We start from the raw sequence: 21,035 nt of genomic DNA on the forward strand, positions 1-21,035 counted from the left end.
AAAAAAAGACATTGTGGTGATAAAATAGATGATGTTTATGCTTTCAGATTTTGGGTGAAGAGGATAGCTATAAAATAGTATGAGAAAATAGGTCAGAGTTGCTTCTAAAAGCAAAACAAAAAATAAAAAGAGGGGGAAGGAAAAGACAAATCCATTGTAGATGGCCCTATTTCTGTCCTATAACTGTAAAAACAAGAAAGTAGGTGCTTTTGGCTTATATGATTTAAAAAAGACAAAATAATATTAAAAAATAATTTGATCAACTAATTTCTTTTAATTTAACTTCCACGTACCACCCCTTGTACAACAGGGTGTATGTAACTAACCTGACAATGCAGGGGCTGTCAGAGATGATTCACAACAGCAGCCTGCAGAAGGGCTGTTGTACCTTTAATTCTTTCAACTGGACTGTACATTTTGAAAAGTTGAAAAGGGAGATGAAATTGTCTGAAACAACTCCAATTGCTTCTGTTTAAATGATACTTTTGAAACTAAACTAATGTGCTTGAGTTGAAACGTAGCACAAAAAATTTGGGAAAGAATAGGCCTCAGAGGCTCCTTGGGGTATTTGTCAGCAAGGTTGTGGAGGGGGAAGTTGGAGAGTTAAGACTTCTTTGAAAGAATGAAGCTTTTATAGAGGAGAAGCAAGAATAGCTGAGGGAAAGGAAGGAGGAAAAAAAGTGAGAAGAAGAAAGGAGGGGAGGTGGAGTGTGTAATGGCTGCTACAAATGAGCGTGTAAAAGGCGTCTCTTAGTCAGCAGGCTGCCCGAAATGTGATCTCCAATTTATTCAATGGAATTTTTATTCCACAGCAATCACAAACACTGTAAAAGAAGAGAAACTACTTCACAAAAGCAGCCCTTATAAAAGAGGATAATTTTTTTAAAAATTACTAAGACTAATTAACTTGACTACTTTTTAATTTGTTACTATCAAGGTGTTGGTATAGCAACAAAAGACACTAATTACATTTGCATCCTACTATTTGAGCTGTTTACAAGAAACAAGGCTTTTATTTTTTTCCTATGTAAGTGGTCCCTATAAAAAATAATAACCACCAAAAAGAGTATGTCAAATGGCACCCTTGGTAGGAAGAGAAAGGAAATGTTTGGAAATCTGGGGTCATGGAACTGAATCATCAGCTATGAAAATAATAATAATAACAACACCCACCACCACAAAACAACTCAAGCACTTGAAAACAACATTTTTTATTTTGGCTAGGGGAATGTTGTCTCAGAAAACCTCAGACTTCTCTCCAGAAAGCCCCAGGCACAGTTCTACTCTTACACATAGCTGGATTGTTGCTTATTATTAACCTGCCCCTCCTTAACTGAGGGGTGGTTTTATGATATGAAAGATCCCCTTGACCTGAGACTAGAGCCAGAGTTTATGGCTTTGCTGAATCAAATCCTTCTGGGATAAATTTGTTTCAGTCAGGGTAACAGCTGGCTGCCAAGCAGTTGACACTTGATTCAGTTCTGTCTTTAAAAATGTGACCTAGGCTTCATAAATACAAGACAGGCTTTTGGCTACACACACACACACACACACACACACTTGTTTGCATGGACACATGCACACATATCATGGATACACACAGTATACAGACATGTACACGCATACTACATAGACACACATTTAGTATTGGACTTGGAATCAGGAATTAGGCTTTGAATTGTACCCCTCATGCTTACTGGCTACATGATCATGTTGCCTAATCTGAACCTCATTTTTCACCTGTAATATGGCACTGCTTACTTCACAGGCTTATTCTAAGGCTCAAAGAAAGTGGTTTATTCAAAAGACTCTGCAAACTTTGATTTCTTTCTGGTGTAAGATTCATTAAATCAATCTATGATTCTATAATCATCTGCCTTTCTACTCAGAATTGGTGAGCCATCATTCCATTTAGTGGTCATTTCCTTTTATCTTCTGTTTTCATTCATAGTAAGCATGTCAATAATGATATAGTTCAGTTCCTACAGTAATACATGAATTCATTTGTCATTGAACAAAGATCTCATATTTAGAGTACAGTTAAGTTAATGTTTATAAGTGAGACTAAAACCTCCCATTCTTAATACCTTTGCCACATTTCCATCATTTTCTTTCTCTACCTCTCTTTAATATCACATTGAATTTGGACCTCTCCTTTGTACTTATCATATTCTAATCTGCATTATGGTAATTTTTATACATACCTTGTCTCTCTTAGATAGTAAACTTTTTGAGAGCAGTGGTTTAACCATAGCAGGTGCTTATAACAAATATTTGTTAAATTGAATAAATAAACAAAATTAATACATACCACCTTATCTTAATAAATTCCTCTCAGAATCAACTTCGATCTCTTGCCTGAGTCTGAAGTTCCAATATATCCATATATATACTTATCAAAACCAAAATTTAAACTTTTTCAAGGTTATTAAAAACAACAGAAAGAAACAGCTTCACAGCATGGGAGGAGAAAAAGAAGGAAAGCTTGTCTATCAAGGGTGTCTAACAGGAAGTGCCAGACAAAATAGGTAGCAGTATAAGGAGTGATACAAAGGAAGAATAGAGAGAGAGTATCAAGGAACATTGTTTTAACATATTTTAATGCATATATTTCAAATCATGAAAAGTCGCTCTCCATGTATTCATGTTTATTCCACAATGAATCATTTGTGTTTCAGTGTTGGCTCAAAGAGGAAATAATTTTAAAACTTGTCCTAGCATATACAAATGCTTTTGTCTGGTTCTAGTGTCCAATTATCAGACTGTGGCTCTGGCAGCAGATACAAACCTATCTGGGGTTCTCTAGGAAAACCTCATCATTGGGTTCAAGTTCAATGTGATAGTATTTATGTCCTCCATTGCTAGGGATCTTTTGCTCTTAATTTGATGAAATTTGTAAAAAAAAACCAAAAAAACATTTCTTTGTAACTGTTTATTTATTAATATTGCTCAGGTTCTCCGAGAAACTGTGCTCCATGGTCAAAACCAACAAAGCTGTTCTTAGAGTTGCCTAATCATAGGTCCAGAGAAAACATTTAACAATTACTTGTTAATGTGATGTTATGGTTTAACTTTTACTTTACAGCTTGTCATCACCATCAAAGGAAGTTGGTGAAATTAGTAATTTGCCATTTATAGCTGTGTGAAGTGGAATTTAATAGTTAGCCAAAATATCCACAATGATAGCAATATAATGATTGTACCATAAAACTGAACTTTATTCATGGGCACATCAAGGAAAATTCTGATGGGTCCAGAATTTCTACATAATATTTGCATTCATACATATACTCACATTTCAATATTTTCCCTTGGTGAAAAAAAATTTAGTCTACAAATGGCCATAATGTCTGTTTAGATTATTTGGGAGAGTACCTAGCACAGAAGGAAAGTATTTTTTGATCATTAGATGTATAGACATGAAGAGGTTCAGGAATTCAGAGAATATTTTGACTTAGTTCTTTAGATGTGCCAAACAGAAGTAACCATGTTGAATTATAATGTTGTATTATCTGTGGTTTGTGTATATATACATATACACATGCAAGTTCCAAAATATTACAGAGGAACTCCTCGGTGAAATTCATGAACACTCAAAAATAATGGGCTTTACACAATACATATAGAAAATAATCAACTAGATGAAGAATAACTATTTCTGTAACACTTTTTGTTATAGCAAAGACTAAAAATAAAGTAGATATTCATCAAGAGGGAAATGACCGTACAAATTGTGTTATATGAATGTAATTGAACACTATTGTGACATAAGAAATGACAAAAGAAATTGCTCCCTTCCATTCATGGGCAGGTAAACTGAAGAGTTCTAGAATCTGACCATGAGTCCTGCATCCAGCCCAGCCTCAAGAGCTATCATAGAAAGGAGCAACTCTTGTGGAGGACCACTCCGCCATGTCTGCCACCACTAATACCAATACCTGTTAGCTTTTATCAACTGGTACCCTAGAGGATGCAGCAAGGTATTCTGAAAAATGAGGTTTGTGTCGGGTGGGTCAAATCACTGCCAGTACCTTTATCATCACCTGCCCATGGAAGACAGTTCTTGAGCCCAAGGACCTTGGGAATAGCAGTTCCCCACCAGACCCCCAAAACCACTAGACCTGCTTCTATTTTAGCCTCTGTAGTCATCATACAGGGAATCAATTCATATGGAGAATGGACCAGCTATCAGTCACACAAATTGTCATGGGCAAGTAAGAACAAGAGCTCTAGAAATATGTACCTCTGTCCTCTCCAGAACACTGGCTTTTCTTCTAGCCTAACCAAAGTTCTTCACTATCAAATAGCTTAATATCAGAAATGGAAATTACCACCATTGAAGAAACTATATTACCTACAACTTTGTTATTGAGCCCCAAGGACTATGAGGCCCCTCCATCTGACTCACAGTTAAAACCTCCAGTATATATTGTCTCCTCTTATTTGATTATGAACTCCTTCAGAGTAGGGTCTGTCTTATCCATTTGTATTCCCAGTGCTTTGCACATAGTAAGACCTTAATAAATGCTTTTTCATTCATTTTTTTTCATTCATTTATTCATACCTTGGAAGACTTCTATGAATGAAATTTTATCATGCCATGAAATAAAGAATATGATGGATTCAGGGAAAAATTAAAATACTTGTATGAAGTAATGCCAATCAAGCAAATTCAGAAGAAAAAATTACTTCATAACCATGATAACATAGGAAGAAGCTACTCTGAAAGATCTCAGTGCTCAGACCAAACCAGTGACCAATCATGACTTCAAATCAATGATGATGAAACATACTTTTCACCTCTTAGCAGAGAGGTGTTGAACCAAAAATACAGAGCTAGACATGCATTCTCTGATATGACTATTGGGGTTTGACATTTTGCCTGACTTATTTGGTAGGACTTCTCATCAGCAAAAAAAGGGGAGGAGGATGTGTGTTCCTGGGTAGGGATTAATATGGAAAGAAGCATCAATAAAACATTTTAAAAGGTACATATAGGAAAAGGAAGGGAAATACAGAAGGAGACACAAATAGAACAATTTGCCTTGGTAAATTTTTTTACATATATATATTCCTACATATATACACACAGTTACATATGTATGTATATATGCACAACATATATATGTACATACACTTAAATATGCATTTTTAAACACTGTGGCAGAAGCTAATAGTTTCTTAGTCTTCTCTATTCCTCATGTGATGATATTTTTCTTCTTAAAAAATTAAAAGAATTTAAAAAAAATCTATTTGTCATGCCAATTTAAGGGCAGTCCATTGAGTTATTTGATCAGTGTACACAAATACACATGAATACACACACACACACACACACACACACACACACATAATCTTTGACAGATTCCATAAATGGGCAATGATCTGGGCCCAGTATTTTTAACCCTGAAGATCTGAAATCTTGAAATCATTCTTGGTTCTTTCTTTACATCACATCCCTTTCCTTAACCAATCAGTTGCTAGGTTTCATTAATTCTAACTTTAGCATCTGTGTCCTTCTCTCTAATCACAAGGTCACCACCCTAGTTCAAGCCTTTATCCCTTTTGGTTAGATTATTACAATGGCTTCTTAATTGGTGTTTCCACTTTCAGTGCCTCCTCTCTTCAATCCATATTTTCATAGTTGTGAATATAATCTTCGAAAGCCCAGGTCTGTCCATATTAATCCTCTGCTCAAAAATCTTCAGTGGTTCCCTATTTTTCTCTTTAAAATAAAGCTTAAATTCCTTGGGCTGACATTTAAAATCTTGTGCCATCTGGCTCCACCCTAATTTTCCTGATCCCAGCAGCTGGTAGTGTTTTCGCCCTCATTAAACTGCTTGACTATGGTCAAGCTATATTTCAACTAATATAATCTAACTTTCTAAAGAGCAGGGACTATTTTGTTTCTATCTCCATACCTTGGATAGTGCTTTGCACATATTGTATGCTTAATAATGTGTTTGTTGATGTAATGGAATATGGAAGGAGCCCATTTTTCACCCAGACCCCCACCTGATGGACTGAGTCACTTCCTCTGGAATTAAGCGTGTACGCTGGCCACTTATGGTGGGCTGGTCATGTCCCTTGGTAAGGGACATGTGCAATCCCCCTCCCTACACCCTTCCCCCATCCTATCAAAGACTATATCAAAGAAAATTGGCTACTCCTCCAGGAAGAGTGGCTCACCTAATAGACTTCAAAAGGAGTGACTCTACTCGATCACTCTTAACTTTCTTATTTGCTACACACATCAGGAGTCCTTAAGCATCTCCCTTAAACTTACCATGAAGAGAAGAGGATGGCCTTCCCCCATTTCCATAGCTATGACAACTGTTGGAATATGGCAGACAGAGCACATTCTGTTGAGGTGAGCGAGACACTGGATCTCAGGATCCTAATGGTCTCCTCAGTTTTGTGTTTCTTTAGGGACAAACCACCTTGGCACAACAGGCCCTGCTAGGAAAGGGCCTGGAAGGAAGGGTTCATGACTGGGACAAACCACTTCCTGACTTCTCGCTTGGCTTCCCAATGGGATAACAAGGATATACAGTGTAACACTACCATGCTTATTCCAATGCACAACAGCACAGATGTATCAGGCAGTTGAAGTCTATGCCAACACAAGTTATCAACCTTTAACTTTCTAATCTTTTGCCATCATCAGCCAACTTTACTACTGATCAAGAGCCAAGAATAGCAGTTCAAATCCAAAGACCACAAGCACTATCTCCAGCCTGGGTCCTGTAGCTATCATCCAGGGAACCAAATTTTATGGAGATGTGTCCTGGCATCTGGTTGTGCAGGTTCTACAGCCACTGTCTCCTCAGCAGTTGCAGTTACTAAGGTTCTTGCCACAAAATCATGGGCAATGTCAAGTATTTCAACATTAGAAATGGATATGGCTTAATCACTGGAAATAATGTGAAAGAAAATGTGTTATTACCATTTTCTTTGCAGCTGCACCCTGAGCACCATGAGTTCTTCTGACTTGCTAAGCTTTCTCTCCTATTAGAATGTGAATTCTTTGGGAGCTAGGACTATCCTGCTTCTCTATTTGTAGCCCCAATACTTAGCATACTGCTTTTTCATTAATTTCATTTATATTCCAAAGAAAATTTTAAAGTTTTATCAAAGGGCCAAGGTTGCATTTGAATGTATTTGACACATACTTTATGATCATGCATGATAAAGTTTAAACAAGACATATTTGTTATACCCATGAAACTCACAGTCCAGTAGATGATCAGGACATAAGCATACATTTATTACTATTACATTCTAGAGTCCTACTTCAAAATTTCAATCTAGAGTCCTTCATCTAAGGATTAAAATAGGTTCCTAAATTTGATATCAATATAGGTAAAAGGGTATTGCAGTTCTGGCAAATATTTAATGGTTAGCTCAGTGGAAAACAAAAGTAAGTTCAAGCAATGCACTTTTAAGTTTAATCTGATTTACTAACATTTTCTCCATTATTTTCTAAAGTCTAGACAAACTACTTACTCACTATATGCCCTGGGCAAGTGTTCATCACTTTGTCTCAGTTTCTTCATTAGAAAAATGGGGATAATAATAGAACCTACCTCACAGGGTGGTTGTATCAACATATGCAAAAGGGATTACAAATCTTGAAGCATTATATAAATGCTAGCTATTATTTTTAGAGATTTGAGTGTTGTTTATGTTGTCTCCCATGACTCATTTTACCCATTGATTGAATGAAAACCATAATTTATAACTTTTCATCAGGAGGTTCCAGACATTGCTAAAATTCCATCAAGTAAGCATTTATTAATCCTTTACTATGTGCTATACACTGTGTTAAGGGTTGGGCAGACAAAGGCAAAAGGGAAAGTTCCATTCTCAAGAAACTTTACATTCTAATGGAGGGAATGACAAGGACATATATGTGTATTTAAGGAACATATATAATGAATACAGTGTCAGGAGAGCAACTGGGGGAACCAGAAAAAGCCTCACAGAGAAGATTAGCTTGAGCTGAATTTCCAAGGAAACCAAGGATTCTAAGAAATGGAGCGTAGGAAGGAGAGCATTCCAGGCATAGGACGACAGCCAGTGCAAAGTCATAGTAATGGGAGAGGAATTATTATGTGTGCAGAACCACAAGTAGGCCAATATGGAAGGACCATAGAGTTCATGGAGGAAAGCAATATATAAGAAGATTGAAAATATAGAAAGGGGCAGGTTGTGAAAAACTTTAAAGGCTAGGCAGAGGAGTTTGTATTTGACCCTAGATATAATAGAAAGCCACTGGAGTTTATTAAGTAGCTGAGTGGCCTGAATGTTTGGGAAATTGGTTAGGTGGCTTTGTAGAAGACAGATTGGAGTGGAGAGAGACTTAAGGCAGCCTTGCGAGTTGAGAGAAGTGAACATATGAGAAATGTGGAGGGAGAAAAAACATTCTAATGGGGGTGCAATATGCACATATAAAACTTTAAATATGTCTTATGTGCTGTTTTCTCTCTCTCTGTATGTCTCTCTGTCTCTGTCTCTCTCTCTGTCTCCATCTCTCTCTCTCTCTGTCTCTCTCCTTCTTATATAAACTGAATAAAAGGAAGAAAGTGAACCTCCTAGGGAAATCAGAAAAAAAAAAAACTTCATGTAGAAGATACTGCTTGAGTTAAACATTGAAGGAAACCTGGGATTCTGAGAGGTAAGGATGAAGAGAGAGTGCATTTCAGAAGTGGGAGAAAGCATAGAGATAGGAGAAGGAATGTATGTGGAATAGTAAGGCAGGTTAGTAAGGCTGAATTGCACAGCAAATGGAAGAGAGTGATGTGTAAGAAGATTAAAAAAGTAGAAAGACAGTAGGTTGCAAAGATATTTAAATGCCAAATAGAGGGGTGTAATTTTAATCCTAGAAGTAGTAGAGGGCCACTGGAGTTTATTAAGTTTCTTATATAACTTTAAGAGGGTATATTGGAGTAGAAGAGGCTTGAAGTAGTTTCAAACAAAATAGATAGGTCTATAACACAAAGCTAAAAAAAGTCTTGCTTTCTTCATACACAAGTATATTGTTTGCCTAAACATCAGTACTGTTCTTCTATTCTCTTCTGTTTTAGGAAGATACAGCATTGCTTGCATTTTTGGATACATCACTCATTCGCTTCTTCATATTAGTCCCAGGTCTCTGTCCTGTGACATTTCTGGATGTCAAGAATTATCAAGAAAATGAAATTTGCCAAGGCAGGGATTGGGACAAAGTGAAAAAAAGGAGAATACTTTTCCAATAAAAAGAAAAAATGCATAAGTTTTTATTTTACATACCTTTCTGTCTAGCACATCTAGCTTTTCATAAGACTTTACTTCCAACTTATTATGTTAAATACTGAATTCATTGTTTTCCTCTCCCTAAATTCTCTCCATTGATTGTACTCCCTTGCTTTCTGATCACCAGGCCCATTACATAGAGTGATCTTAGAATCTGTCTTTTCCCTCATTTTCCACATTCAGTCAATTGCCCAGTCCTGTTGATTTGACCTCTGAAATGCCTTTTTCTTCCATCCCTTTTTTTTACACCCCCTCTGCAACTTTCCTTATTGACTTTTACATGGTCTATTGTAATAAGCTATTAATTGGTTTCCCTGGGTCTGTTCTCTCTTCTCTAATCCATCCTTCCAACCACTTGCTAGTGCATACTCCTCTAGCCAAAAAAAAAACTTAAGTGGCTCCCTATTTCCTACTAAGTAAAACAATAGATTTGCCTAATCATTGCTTTCTAGGACTGCCATTTTACTGTCTTTTTAGTATTGTTTTCCCCTTGTTCCTTTTCTATACTCTGTGTTCCAGTCAAACTAAATTACTAATCTTCCATTTTTACCATTGCCTATCACTGTGCCTTTATGATCAATAGGCATTTATTAAGGACTTATGACATGAAAGGTACTATTCCAGCTATTGATTCAAAAGCAAAAACAAAAAAAAAAGAATTGGTCCAAGTAGACTACATTGTATTGAGGGAGAAAATATGTTTGTATGTCCATCTTTATAAAATAAATGCAAGATAATTAGGAATTGGGAAGAGCACTAGTGACTGTGGAGATCAGGCAAGTAAAGACCTCATGTAGAAGATGGCATTTCCTTTGAGTTTTGAAGGTAACAAGGGATTCTAAGAGATGGAGGTGAGGAGAAAGTATATTCCAGACATGGGGGAGAGGCAGCACAAATTAAAAGAGATAGAAGATGGAATTTCATGTGTGAGGAACAACAAGAAAGCAAGCTGTCTTGTCTGTAGAGTGTGGGAAGAGAACAATGGTGAATGAGAGTCTGGTTGTAAATGGCTTTAAAAATGAGAGAAGCTTATATTTTTTTCCTAATATAATAGGGAGTCACTGTAAATTCTTGAGTGAGGGAGTGACATGGTCAGACCTGTGAAAGCCTGTGAAAGCAGCTCTGTGGGAGACGGCTTGAGATAGTGAGAGGCCTAAGGAATAGAAAACAATTAGCAGGCCACTGCATGAGACCAATTGAAGAGCTGAACTAAAGAGGTTACTCTGAGTTGAGAATAAAAGTAGATGGAAGACACAAACCAGAGATGAAAATTACAGAATTTGGCAAATGACTGGGTATATGGCTGAGAGAGAGTAAGGAGCTGACGACAATACTGAGATTGGAAACCTGGGTAACTGAAGGATGGTGGTGTCCTCAATAGAAATGGGAAAAGTTTAGCAGAAGGGTAGGATTTGGGGAAAACAATGGTTTTGATTTAGACATGTTGAGTTTGAGATGCCTAAGGGATATCTATTTTGAAATATCTAATAGAGAGAGAATTTTAGTTCGGTAGAGAGCTAGAATCTGGAAGTTATCTAGATAGATAGGTAGATAGAGATATGCCTATTTGCCTATGTATATGTAATATGTATAAACATATATAAATACATATATTTCATGTAATATATAAATATATATAAATAAATATATGTGTATATATGTATATATGTATATAGAAAAACACATGAAAATTAAGCCAGTTTGTAACCTAGGTTTTTCCCATATTTGCTGCAGACACCTTACTATGGTTCAGAACCCCCTTTTTCCAATCTACACTTATGATTTTGATTGTTTCCCTTCTGTCACTATGAACATTAGCACAATTAGCCAGTTAGTTTCTAGGCTGGACTGCTTACTAAGCCTGATTTATGTGGGGTTACCGCAAAAAGAAGTCCTGAAGCTTACTGCAACATAATATAATGGAAAGGGTGCTGGTATCACATCAGACTAAATAGCACTCCAACCACTCTGAGACTGTCTAGCTGTGAGACCCAGGGGAAGTCAGAATCTCTCAAAACTTTAGTTTTCCTCAAGACTGGTGAGGAATAATAAAACTTACACCTTCTACCTCAGAGCAACTTTGTGAGAAAAGGGCTTCATAAACCTTTGAAAGTCAATTTCAATCAAAAGGCATGATTTATTGTGATGCTTGTTGTCACTTTGTAGATTTTAATTTGCAAGACTAGCTTTTCAAAGACTTTTTCACCCTAAACATTCTGTATAAGATTAGAGCTTCTGTAACCAGTAGAAAGGTAATAGTCAAATTGTGGGTACACAGTCCAAACAGTAAGACTTCCCACAGGATGACAGATTTAGAGCTAGAAAGGAATCTTAGGAAAAATGTAATCAAACCTCTCTCACTTTACAGATGAGGAAAATGAGACCAGGGAAGCTTCTTTATTTATCTTTATTACATTTGGGGTTAAGTGACTTGCCCAGGGTCACACAGCTCGTAAGCATCAAGTGTTTGGTCTGAGGTCGAATTTGAACTCAGGTCCTCCTGACTTCAGGGCCAGTGCTCTATCCACTGTGCCACCTAGTTGCCCTGAAATTTAATTCTTTAGCAAGACAACACAGGCGGTGCATAACAGAAGCAGAGTTTGAACCCAGGTTCTCACATACCAGAGCCAATTTTGTTTTCAATCTACTATGCAGCCACTAGGCACAAATAACTGACTTGTCTCCACATAATTATGCTACCTCCACAAACAAACAAAGGAGATCACATCAATCAATTATTACTAACATTTGTATGCTATATTTTAGAGAAAAATATTATTTTGAATAGAATGTAGAGAAATACAATCATCTAGGTAAAATGTGGCACCTTCCTCATCAAACATTAACTTTTATCAGAAACAGCTTAATCTAATCTCTGTTTTCCCATGCAGAGGTAAATTAAAAAAAAAACCCAACTCACTGGAAATTTTCCTTAGATTAAAAATCCTCTCAAGTAATATCCATGGCTTCAGTGCTTTTGACTTTCAGTCATTTTGTCTAAAAAAGCAACAAAAAAATCCTTTTAAGATGGCTTTATTCTAGCCTTTCGAGAGAAGCCTTCAACAACCTGCTTACAACCTATCATAAGAAAAACATGAAGCTTTTTTCTTCCCAAAACTCCCAATTAATTAGCTCCCAGAATGCTCTTAGCTTCATCTACTTCCTTGTACTTTCTTTTCATAAGGAAGTTACTGTTTAAAGCAGAAAACAATGATTACAGTCATGCCATATGTGCACATCTATAGAATCATGGCCAAATGTGACTTTTTTTCTAATTGGGACTTCTTGTCATACTCAACCATATTAACTTACTCAACTACCTTTTCCCTTCAGATATATGTTGTGCATCTGCATATACTTCTTTTCTTATTCAGTTCAACAGGCTTCTAGTAGTTTAATACCTTTGCTTTTGTGAGGTACCACTAAAGCAAACTTGCCATTTCCTTTTTAAAGAGAGCAATTTCCTTTTCTTATATAATATCTCCTCTGGGATACTCCCCCAATACACACTCAAATTCTTAGTGGCTAATAGATAGCATTTATATATTGCTTTAAACTGTGCAAAATGCTTTATAAATATTATATTATTCTAACCTCACAAACACCCTGGGGCATAGTTGCTGTTATTATCCCCATAATACAGATGTGGAAACTGAGGCAGATAGAGATCAAATGACTTCTCAGCATCATATAGAAACTAAGTATCTGGGGCATGATTTGATCTTTGGTGTCCTTGACCATAGGTCTAGTGCTTTGTCTAGTATGCTACCAAGAAGCCACCTATTAGGTACCTCATAAGATCCCACTGGTGTGTTTGCCATTAGCAATCATCCAGGAGAAACAAATAACTCTTAGCAATGACATTTTAAAAGTTGGCATAGTACGGAGCAGCTAGGTGGTGCAGTGGATAGAGCACCAGCCCTGGAGTCAGGAGGACCTGAGTTCAAATCCAGCCTCAGACACATAACATTCACTAGCTGTGTGACTCTGGGCAAGTCACTTAACCTCAATTGCCTCATATCAACAAACAAAAAAATAATAAAAAAAAAGTTGGCATATAAAAAAAATTAAAACCCTCCAAACATTATTCCTTTACATTTATTCTCCTACAAATGCACAAAGGCTTCATGAGAAGAAAAGGTTCAAACTTAGAGCACATTAGAATGAGGCACCTGTGTAGGATACACATATGGCAAGGACTCTTGGTACAGCATGGTCTGGAAGCCCTCATAGTATTTTCCTGCAATTGCCCTGGAGTGCATCATTTCTGCTGAGTAGTAGCTCAGCTGTGTTCCAAGGGTCTGCTCATCTTTGGAGCCAACTCTGTTCTCTGCTGCCAGAAATCCCAGTCCTTGAAGTTGATTTTTTAAAAAATTACTGTTTCCATGTGTTCATATCTGTATGGAGAGTCATTTAGGTCCCTACTGAATGCAGGAGTAACTCCCCTTAAAAAGTAAAGGACTAATAGGCAGGGGAAGCAAAGATAAATTGTCTTATATCCCTGGAGGAGTGGCTAATTTGTTTGCTCGGTCAATCAGGTTTAATTGTGTCAGAAAAAGAGGTTCACACTTTATAAATGCATCACCTGGTATGATTTTTTCAGTTAGTTTATCCCTTCATTAACAACTAATGATTATATTATGACTTTTCTGGGTTGGAGATTGGTCAAAGATCAAATCCCCTATATCTAGAACACATACTTTAAAACATTTAGACAGAATGGTTTTCAAATATTGAAAGTGATTTCTTTATAGTCACAGAGTACCTATTATATAGGTATACTATAGTTATATGTATTGCTTATTAACTTCTAAAGGCAATTCAAAATCTACAATCTCCAAACATTTTCAGTCTTAAATCAACTTTAAGATGGCATCTTTATCTCTTAAAGTTAATAACTTTATCATTTTTGATGATTATATCTACCCATTATTTTTTTTCTCTTTTCCCCATCATCAAGTGCTTACTCCAATTAACATGTTTATAATGGTAGATTCTTTTTGGGTTCCTTTTCTTCCCCTGATCTTTTTTTTTATTTTAGTTTTTTTTTTAAATTTTTAGGCAATTGGGGTTAAGTGACTTGTCCAGGGTCACACATTTAATAAGTGTCAAGTGTTTGATCTGAGGTCATATTTGAACTCAGGTCCTCCTGACTCCAGGGCCAATGCTCTATCCATTGTGCCACCTAGCTGCCCCTTCCCCTGATCTTGTAACTCTTACTTTTGCTAACTTTCTGAGCATATAGCAAATTCCATGGCTGTATAGAATACATAGCCAAGTAGGTACACTGTGTTTTTAGTAACTGATTAAATGTTGAAAGAAATTAAAACATTTTAAAAATGGTTTTGTCAGTTTAAGAAATATGTCAATATGTGAAATGGTGAAGGGAACAATTCTATAATAAATCTAAATTGTGAGGGCTTCTTCCCACTTCTACCACCCCCCAAGTTTACATTTGCATGGACAATTTTAGAATGTAAAAATCTTTGTCCTGCAAAAACAAAGCAAAACAAAACCTGAAGACCACATGTTCTACATCTTACAGCAGGTGGGGCACTTTGTTTTTCAATTTTCTCATAGAAACCATCTTTGAGGATTCTGAATAATTCTAGCACAAAGACATTCATATCTGAAATCTAATGATACTTACTCTCTGGAGCTTTGTTGCTAACACATCTTCAATGATCCAGGGGAGTTTCTTTTTAATACATACTTTTCTTAGTAAATGAAAATTGACTTATTGTATTAGAAAGAACACAGAAGATTAAAGTTCTAGTCTGGTTCTGTCTCAAAGTTTGTGGTTTCAAGAAAGTCACTGAAGGTCTTTAGGTCTCAATTTCCTCATTTATAAATGACTAGAAGATCTGTAAGTTCCATGTTAGCTCTAATAATCTAAGATCCTAATGAACATTCACTGCTCAATGTTGTGCAGAGCATATAACTAAATGTAGCCTTTGTTTTACAGTTTTCTTTGAAAGACTTTGCTCTGGGGTAACCGAGCCATGGAGATGATGAACAGCAAGTCAGAACTGCTGAAATTTGTACCTGTGGTTCTAGGAACTCAAAGGTATGCCAATGTTTAGGCTTTATATAGACCACTAAGCCACTTCTAAAAACAAGGCGGCCTACCTGTTTGTTGCTTTGCAAAACCAACTATGCAGTTGTGTTTTCTTTCTTTCTTCTCCTTTCCCCCTTCCCAGCCCTTTTAGCAATAAGCCATTCAGAGGCCAAAAGCCTAGGTTGGAGGGATGATTTTATGGGCTAAATATGTGTGATGTACACACCAGGGAATTTCACCAGTGTCTTTCTTAGTTTCCTTACCTAAGTGAACTAAGTGAGGACCTGGTGTGGTGTGATAGAAAAAGAGCCATATCCTTTGTGGTATACCACATTCATTTACTATGTCAGACTTGCAGAGTCTGACATTATTCTCACAAAGAAGGGAACAATTGTTTGCTTGCTTCCTTATCCCCCCCCGCCATTTTCCCCAACTTTCACATGAGTATCAAGCTAAAAAAGAGTTATGGATTTCCTTCTACAAGGACTGCATGGACTGATAAAATAAAATTCATGGAAGAAAACAAACTGTTATTTTCCCCTTTAGCTCGTAATTGCACTTGGTGAGGGAGCAAAATGCAATAAATTTCAGGGAGCAAGAATGACCTCTTTAGAAATTGCCAATGTCCAGGCTATGTAAACAGTGTTGAGAAAGATGGGAGAGAATATGTCTGAGAAAGTGGTTATTATTGTTGCATCAGACTCTTAAGACTAGGTCAAAATAGTGCCAAATAAAATGAAAAATTGGTAGATATACAGTTAACATACTGAGTGTTGTCACCCAAACTGGATAACTTTACAGTGACATTGTTGATAAAATAAATGATAGTTGCCAAAGCTATTAGTGTTATTTCAGGCAAATATCAGCGTTGCTTCCATGATGGACCAAAGAGCTAATGTGATCTGAGACTGCATTGAGTGAGTCATAGTTCATAGAATGAAAGAGGCAATAGCTTTCCTCCATTCTGTTTTGGTCAGAACACATAAAGCAAATATTTTTCACTTCTCACTGCCACATTTTAGAAATGATAGGGACAAACTAGAACTTATCTAGAGGAGGAAGGCCAGGATGGTGAAGCGTCGAGATACTTTGCCACACGAAGATCAGTTGAAAGCGTTGGAAAGATTTAATAATCAGAAGAACTGACTTGGAGGTTTTACAATGACTCTCTTGCAGTATTTAAAGACTTGTTATATAGAAGAAAGATTAGACTTCTGTTTGGCGATGGAAGGTAGAATTCAGCAATGGGTAGAAGTTTCTGAGAAGCAGATTGAGGTTCAATGATAGGAACTGTTTCATAATGATTAGAACTGTCAGAAAGTGGAAAGGGCTAGCTGTTCCTACTCATTGAAGGCCCTCTGGTGAAGTCTGTATGACTACTTCTTAAGGATGTTGTAGAGGTCATTCCTCTTAGGCTGGGGCTTTATCTAGTTGCCCCTCAAAGTCCCTGCCAACCCTAAAATTCTATATTCCATTAAGTTAAATGTTTTGAAAGGCCTAAGTTTCTGTTGAATAAAAGGAAGCAAGTGCTAATTAACTTTTAAGTCTAATTTTGAGTATCCTAGACCTCTCCATACTTACCCACTTGAAGGCAAATTGACCCATTTTTAAAGGATTGGGCAATCTATCATTAGAGTACACTTATTGCGCCAGAATTAGAATTGGGTTCATTATATTTTGTCAACACCACATAAATAGTGATAAATCATTTTACATCCTTCTGTGCTCTTTCTGTAAGGGAAGTTTTAGCATGCCAGAATTATAGGACAGAGTCCAATCTATTGCCCTATGGAATGTTCTAAAATTTCCTCAATAAGTCTTCCTGTGTTAACAAAATAGGAAATAATAAACTTTTTGGGGGGGGAGGGGAGGAAGGGAATGTGTCAAACTAAAGTAAATGCAGGAAGATCCTATTTTTTTGTTTTCTGTGAATATTGTTTCCTTTACTTGTTAGCAGCTGAAAGGAAATGCCGAGCCAGGGGAGTAGTTAGCAGCTTTTCACTAGAGGTCTGATGTCTGTGCTGTGTGAGCTGAGAGATCCTGCAAGGCTGCATGACTCATAGAACTTCTCATGATTCGACTTCACTAAAATTCCCTCCAATGCCAGTAAAGAATAACTTAAAACCCTTTAATTTGAAGTTTCAAATCTGTTAATTACTCTTGCTTTCATGTCCTTCTCCTTATCTCCCCAAATCTTAATCAGGTTTTCAAATCTCAGAGACCCTGAAAAATAGTAGCTGCTTGCCTCTGCTTACTTTTTTTTTTTTTTAGCATGAATTGAAAAAAAAAAAGCACTATGGCACTGTTTGAGAGGGATCTAAAGATTTCATACCTAAAAAGAGTAAGTTAATTTTCCCCTCACCTATCCCCCTTCAAAAACAAACAAACAAACAAACAAACAGAAACAAAAACCTTCCCTATACCAATAAGAAATTCTGAATGTTGAACCTTCATGGTCATACAAAAATGCTGTACATTTTTATAAGAAAATTATGAAGTCAGTTTAATCCTCCCCCCAACAAATTTAACAGAACCACCCCAAAATAAAACAAAACTCAATTTAACTATAGCTTAGAAATTTTGACCTAGTCAGGTCCCATGAATGCAGACAGGTTTCCCGAAATGTCTATTCAGATTAATAAACATGAAGTCTAATGACAAAAGCATCTGCCCCACGGAGAATTTCAGAATACTTGACAAGCCTACTGAAACTTCTTTCTTACTGCTTGAAGGAGAGACTTCTGCATGCTATAGCTTGATTTCTTTCTGTCTCTGGATGGAACTGGCTGTTTCTTTCAATGTGTCTACTTGACAGTGCAGACTTGTCACCGTTTGACATTTTAAAACTAAAGCCACATTAAACGAGTCTGTACAGTTCCCACCTTTCTGAGAAACATGGGTTGTCCTTTCTAACCCTGAGTTCCAAGGCTTTACCTCATGCTTCCTTCTTCCCAAACTAGCAGAGTGTCATAAATGAGACAGCATTCCTCTCTACTGGCTGCATCCATGTGCTCACACTAAGACATAAGAACTTCTAAGAATGAGTTACAGACGGCATGCAGTGTTTCAGGATACCTAGGACCTAACAATCCAACACATAAAACATCAATGTAAACCCCAAAGAGCTTTGGACTAGCTTTATAATCTTCAGCACTTTAAAAACAGAAGCCTAACTGACTTGCACTTGAAAAAGTTTCTTAAATACCAACTGAGTGCTTCAGCAGCTTAACTAATTATTTCTGAAAAACTTTTCTGAAGAGTTGCCATATGATGAATAAGTAACCCAATCGCCTTGTAATCATATGCCTCAGCCAGAATCCCTCACACAGAATAGAAAAGAGTTTCAGGCACTGCTGTGCCACAGACTGAAATGCCACTCCTTGTTGCATGCAAAACTAAGCAGAAGTACATTTTAAAAGTCTGAAGAGCACTTACCTCTCATGAAGCACTGTGAGTATGAAGGAAATGACTCAAACATGCTGTCCGAAGCCATGGTTTTCTCCTTCCTATGTAGTCTTTTCTTAAAGTTGGGTGACTATATGATCTCTTTCACCTTAGGAAGTGAAAACCAAGAATAATCATTTGTTTTAACCCTTAACCCCCTTCCATCATTCTCTACATCTTCCTTTTACCCTGGTACTTGTGAAGCTCCAAAAGCCCCATATGAAAGATACCTCTTTGAAAATAAATATTCAAATTGTTGAGGATCAAAAAGTTTTTTTTTTTTTTTTGAAAAGAACCTCGTAGTGGCTTGGTTGTGGCTTGATGATGCTTACCGCTCTACGAAACTCTGTGGTTTGCAGACAGTGTGATTTGCCCTGCCTGCTGACCAATATCCCGGACCCAGTCTTGTGTGACTGCCACCGTACCCAACTTGTGGTTCTGTGGTTGTTTATGAGGCCCCAAAGAAGTGTTTCACACAACCAAAATTACAAATTTAACTGTTCCCCTTTCCACAGCCCATCTTAATTGGTTCTTGCCAATCATGTGACTTAAGTGATGTCATTTTTAAGATTCTAAGCAATGCCTTCCCTACCCCCTTTCCCCCCCCCACTCCAGACTGCAAGGAAATAGTAGAGTTAGCAAAAGAGATGTTAAAAAAAAAAGTGACTCAGTCCCTTATTATACAAATGGTCTTTGCTGATTTAGTACAACTTTGCCTCTGTTGTTATTTGTGGTTTTTGGAACTGCTGAGTATTTTGATAAAGATTTTATTGCTGCTTATTCAATAATAATTTGGTCCTGGCATCAGGGTACTGTTAAAACAGGATGTATATCCCATAATCTAAAATACTAGGAATCAACTTTAAGAAAATCCAGTTCCTAGTAAAGAATACAATTATATAAATGAAAGAAAAAAATACAATGTTTAAGCAAAGTATCTTCCACTTTTTTTTCAGATTTCATGAATGGAATATTTTGAATCTAAGCAAAAATGATTTTCTCTGTTTAGATCCATCTTTCTAGTAAATGGATTACAAGGGTACCATTTCTTGACAAAAGACCGACCAGTTAATTTCATTCCATTGGAAGAAAAATGGAAAGATGTAGCATTCATTTCTGAGCGATGCAGTGCCTGTTGGATAACTAATGTTTCCTTGTTGCTCTTTCTAAAAACTGTCTCCACTACTACCAGCTTTTCCTAATTTAATGAAACCTGTAGAGAGCCTACTTCACAACTCTAGAGAAAGCTTAGTCCAAAGGTATGCTAACTCTAATCTTAAACTTGTGAAAGTATTCAGAACATATTTAGAAGAGCTCTGTTTTTCACCAGTCAGGGTCACTGATAAATCTCATATACAAGTGATGACCTGTGCAGAGTCTCCTATTTTGAGATACTAAAAATAGTATAAGTTTGCATATGGGCAAAACCTTCTGATTGCATGTATTCATTTACTTTTCCTACTTGCTATTCTTAGGCTTATGCATAAAAATAGCTTTGCTCTTTCCTAGGTCACCTTTTCAAACAAGATGAAAAAAGTCATTATTTTTTATTTTCTGGTGGTATATCAAATCAGAAATGTTATTTTAGATCATTTATTTTTCTGAGTCTTGGTGTTTACCTTAAAACAATCTGAGTAATGTATACTTCAAAGTAAAGAACTGAGGTCATTATGCATAACATTTAGAACTTAAATCCTAATTTAGTTTCTATGATCAGAAAATGTATTTGAGGAGCTTAAAACATCAGTGAATCACCTCAGTTTTCTATTTCACTTTGTAACAGATAGAAATGGCCTAGGAATGTCAATTGCTGGACAAGAAGGAAAAGGATAAAATATTGACTTTAAATAAACATTTTTCTCCAGTCCCTTTTGTCCATAGCAACCATTTAACATCCAGAAAAAGTTCATCATCAGAACCCATGAAAAATCTGTTTACCAAATTTTGAACTTCTGTATGCTTTTGCATGATAATGTCTTGTTTAGATTCCTTTTTGTTTTTGTTTAAAGATTCTTCAGCATGTATATTTGTTTACCAACACAACTGAAATATACTCATCATTTCCAATGTTCTTATGTCAATTGATAAAGCTGAAATCCCACTTGAATCTATGAGCAGGTTGTATTATGTATTTTTTTTACAAATGGCCCTTCTCAAAGAAATCATCTTTCGAGGATCCTAACCACCAATGCTCTGAAGTCTAGCCACCATTGCAAACTTTAGTTAGGGCCAATAATGA

The 21,035-nt window shown here is 36.5% G+C and overlaps 1 protein-coding gene across 2 annotated transcripts in view; it reads right to left on the reverse strand.

The window, feature by feature from the left end:
- Nucleotides 1–19,257, reverse strand: part of RUNX1 (runt related transcription factor 1) — a 341,271-nt gene extending 322,014 nt beyond the window's left edge. Inside the window, exons 1-2 of one of the 2 annotated variants that reach the window (XM_027875542.1) lie at nucleotides 19,129–19,257; nucleotides 18,788–18,905 (exon numbers count right to left, since the gene is read on the reverse strand). In XM_027875542.1, coding sequence (XP_027731343.1) covers nucleotides 18,788–18,845 — 58 coding nt within the window. In that variant the 5' untranslated portion in view covers nucleotides 18,846–18,905; nucleotides 19,129–19,257. Of the gene's footprint in view, nucleotides 1–18,787; nucleotides 18,990–19,128 lie in introns of those variants that run through there. The other variant, XM_027875543.1, reaches the window with a different exon arrangement.
- Nucleotides 19,258–21,035: the final 1,778 nt, after the last annotated feature.

Source organism: Vombatus ursinus, unplaced genomic scaffold (assembly GCF_900497805.2).
Source record: "Vombatus ursinus unplaced genomic scaffold, bare-nosed wombat genome assembly UNPS02014809.1, whole genome shotgun sequence".
Classification (NCBI taxonomy): domain Eukaryota; kingdom Metazoa; phylum Chordata; class Mammalia; order Diprotodontia; family Vombatidae; genus Vombatus; species Vombatus ursinus.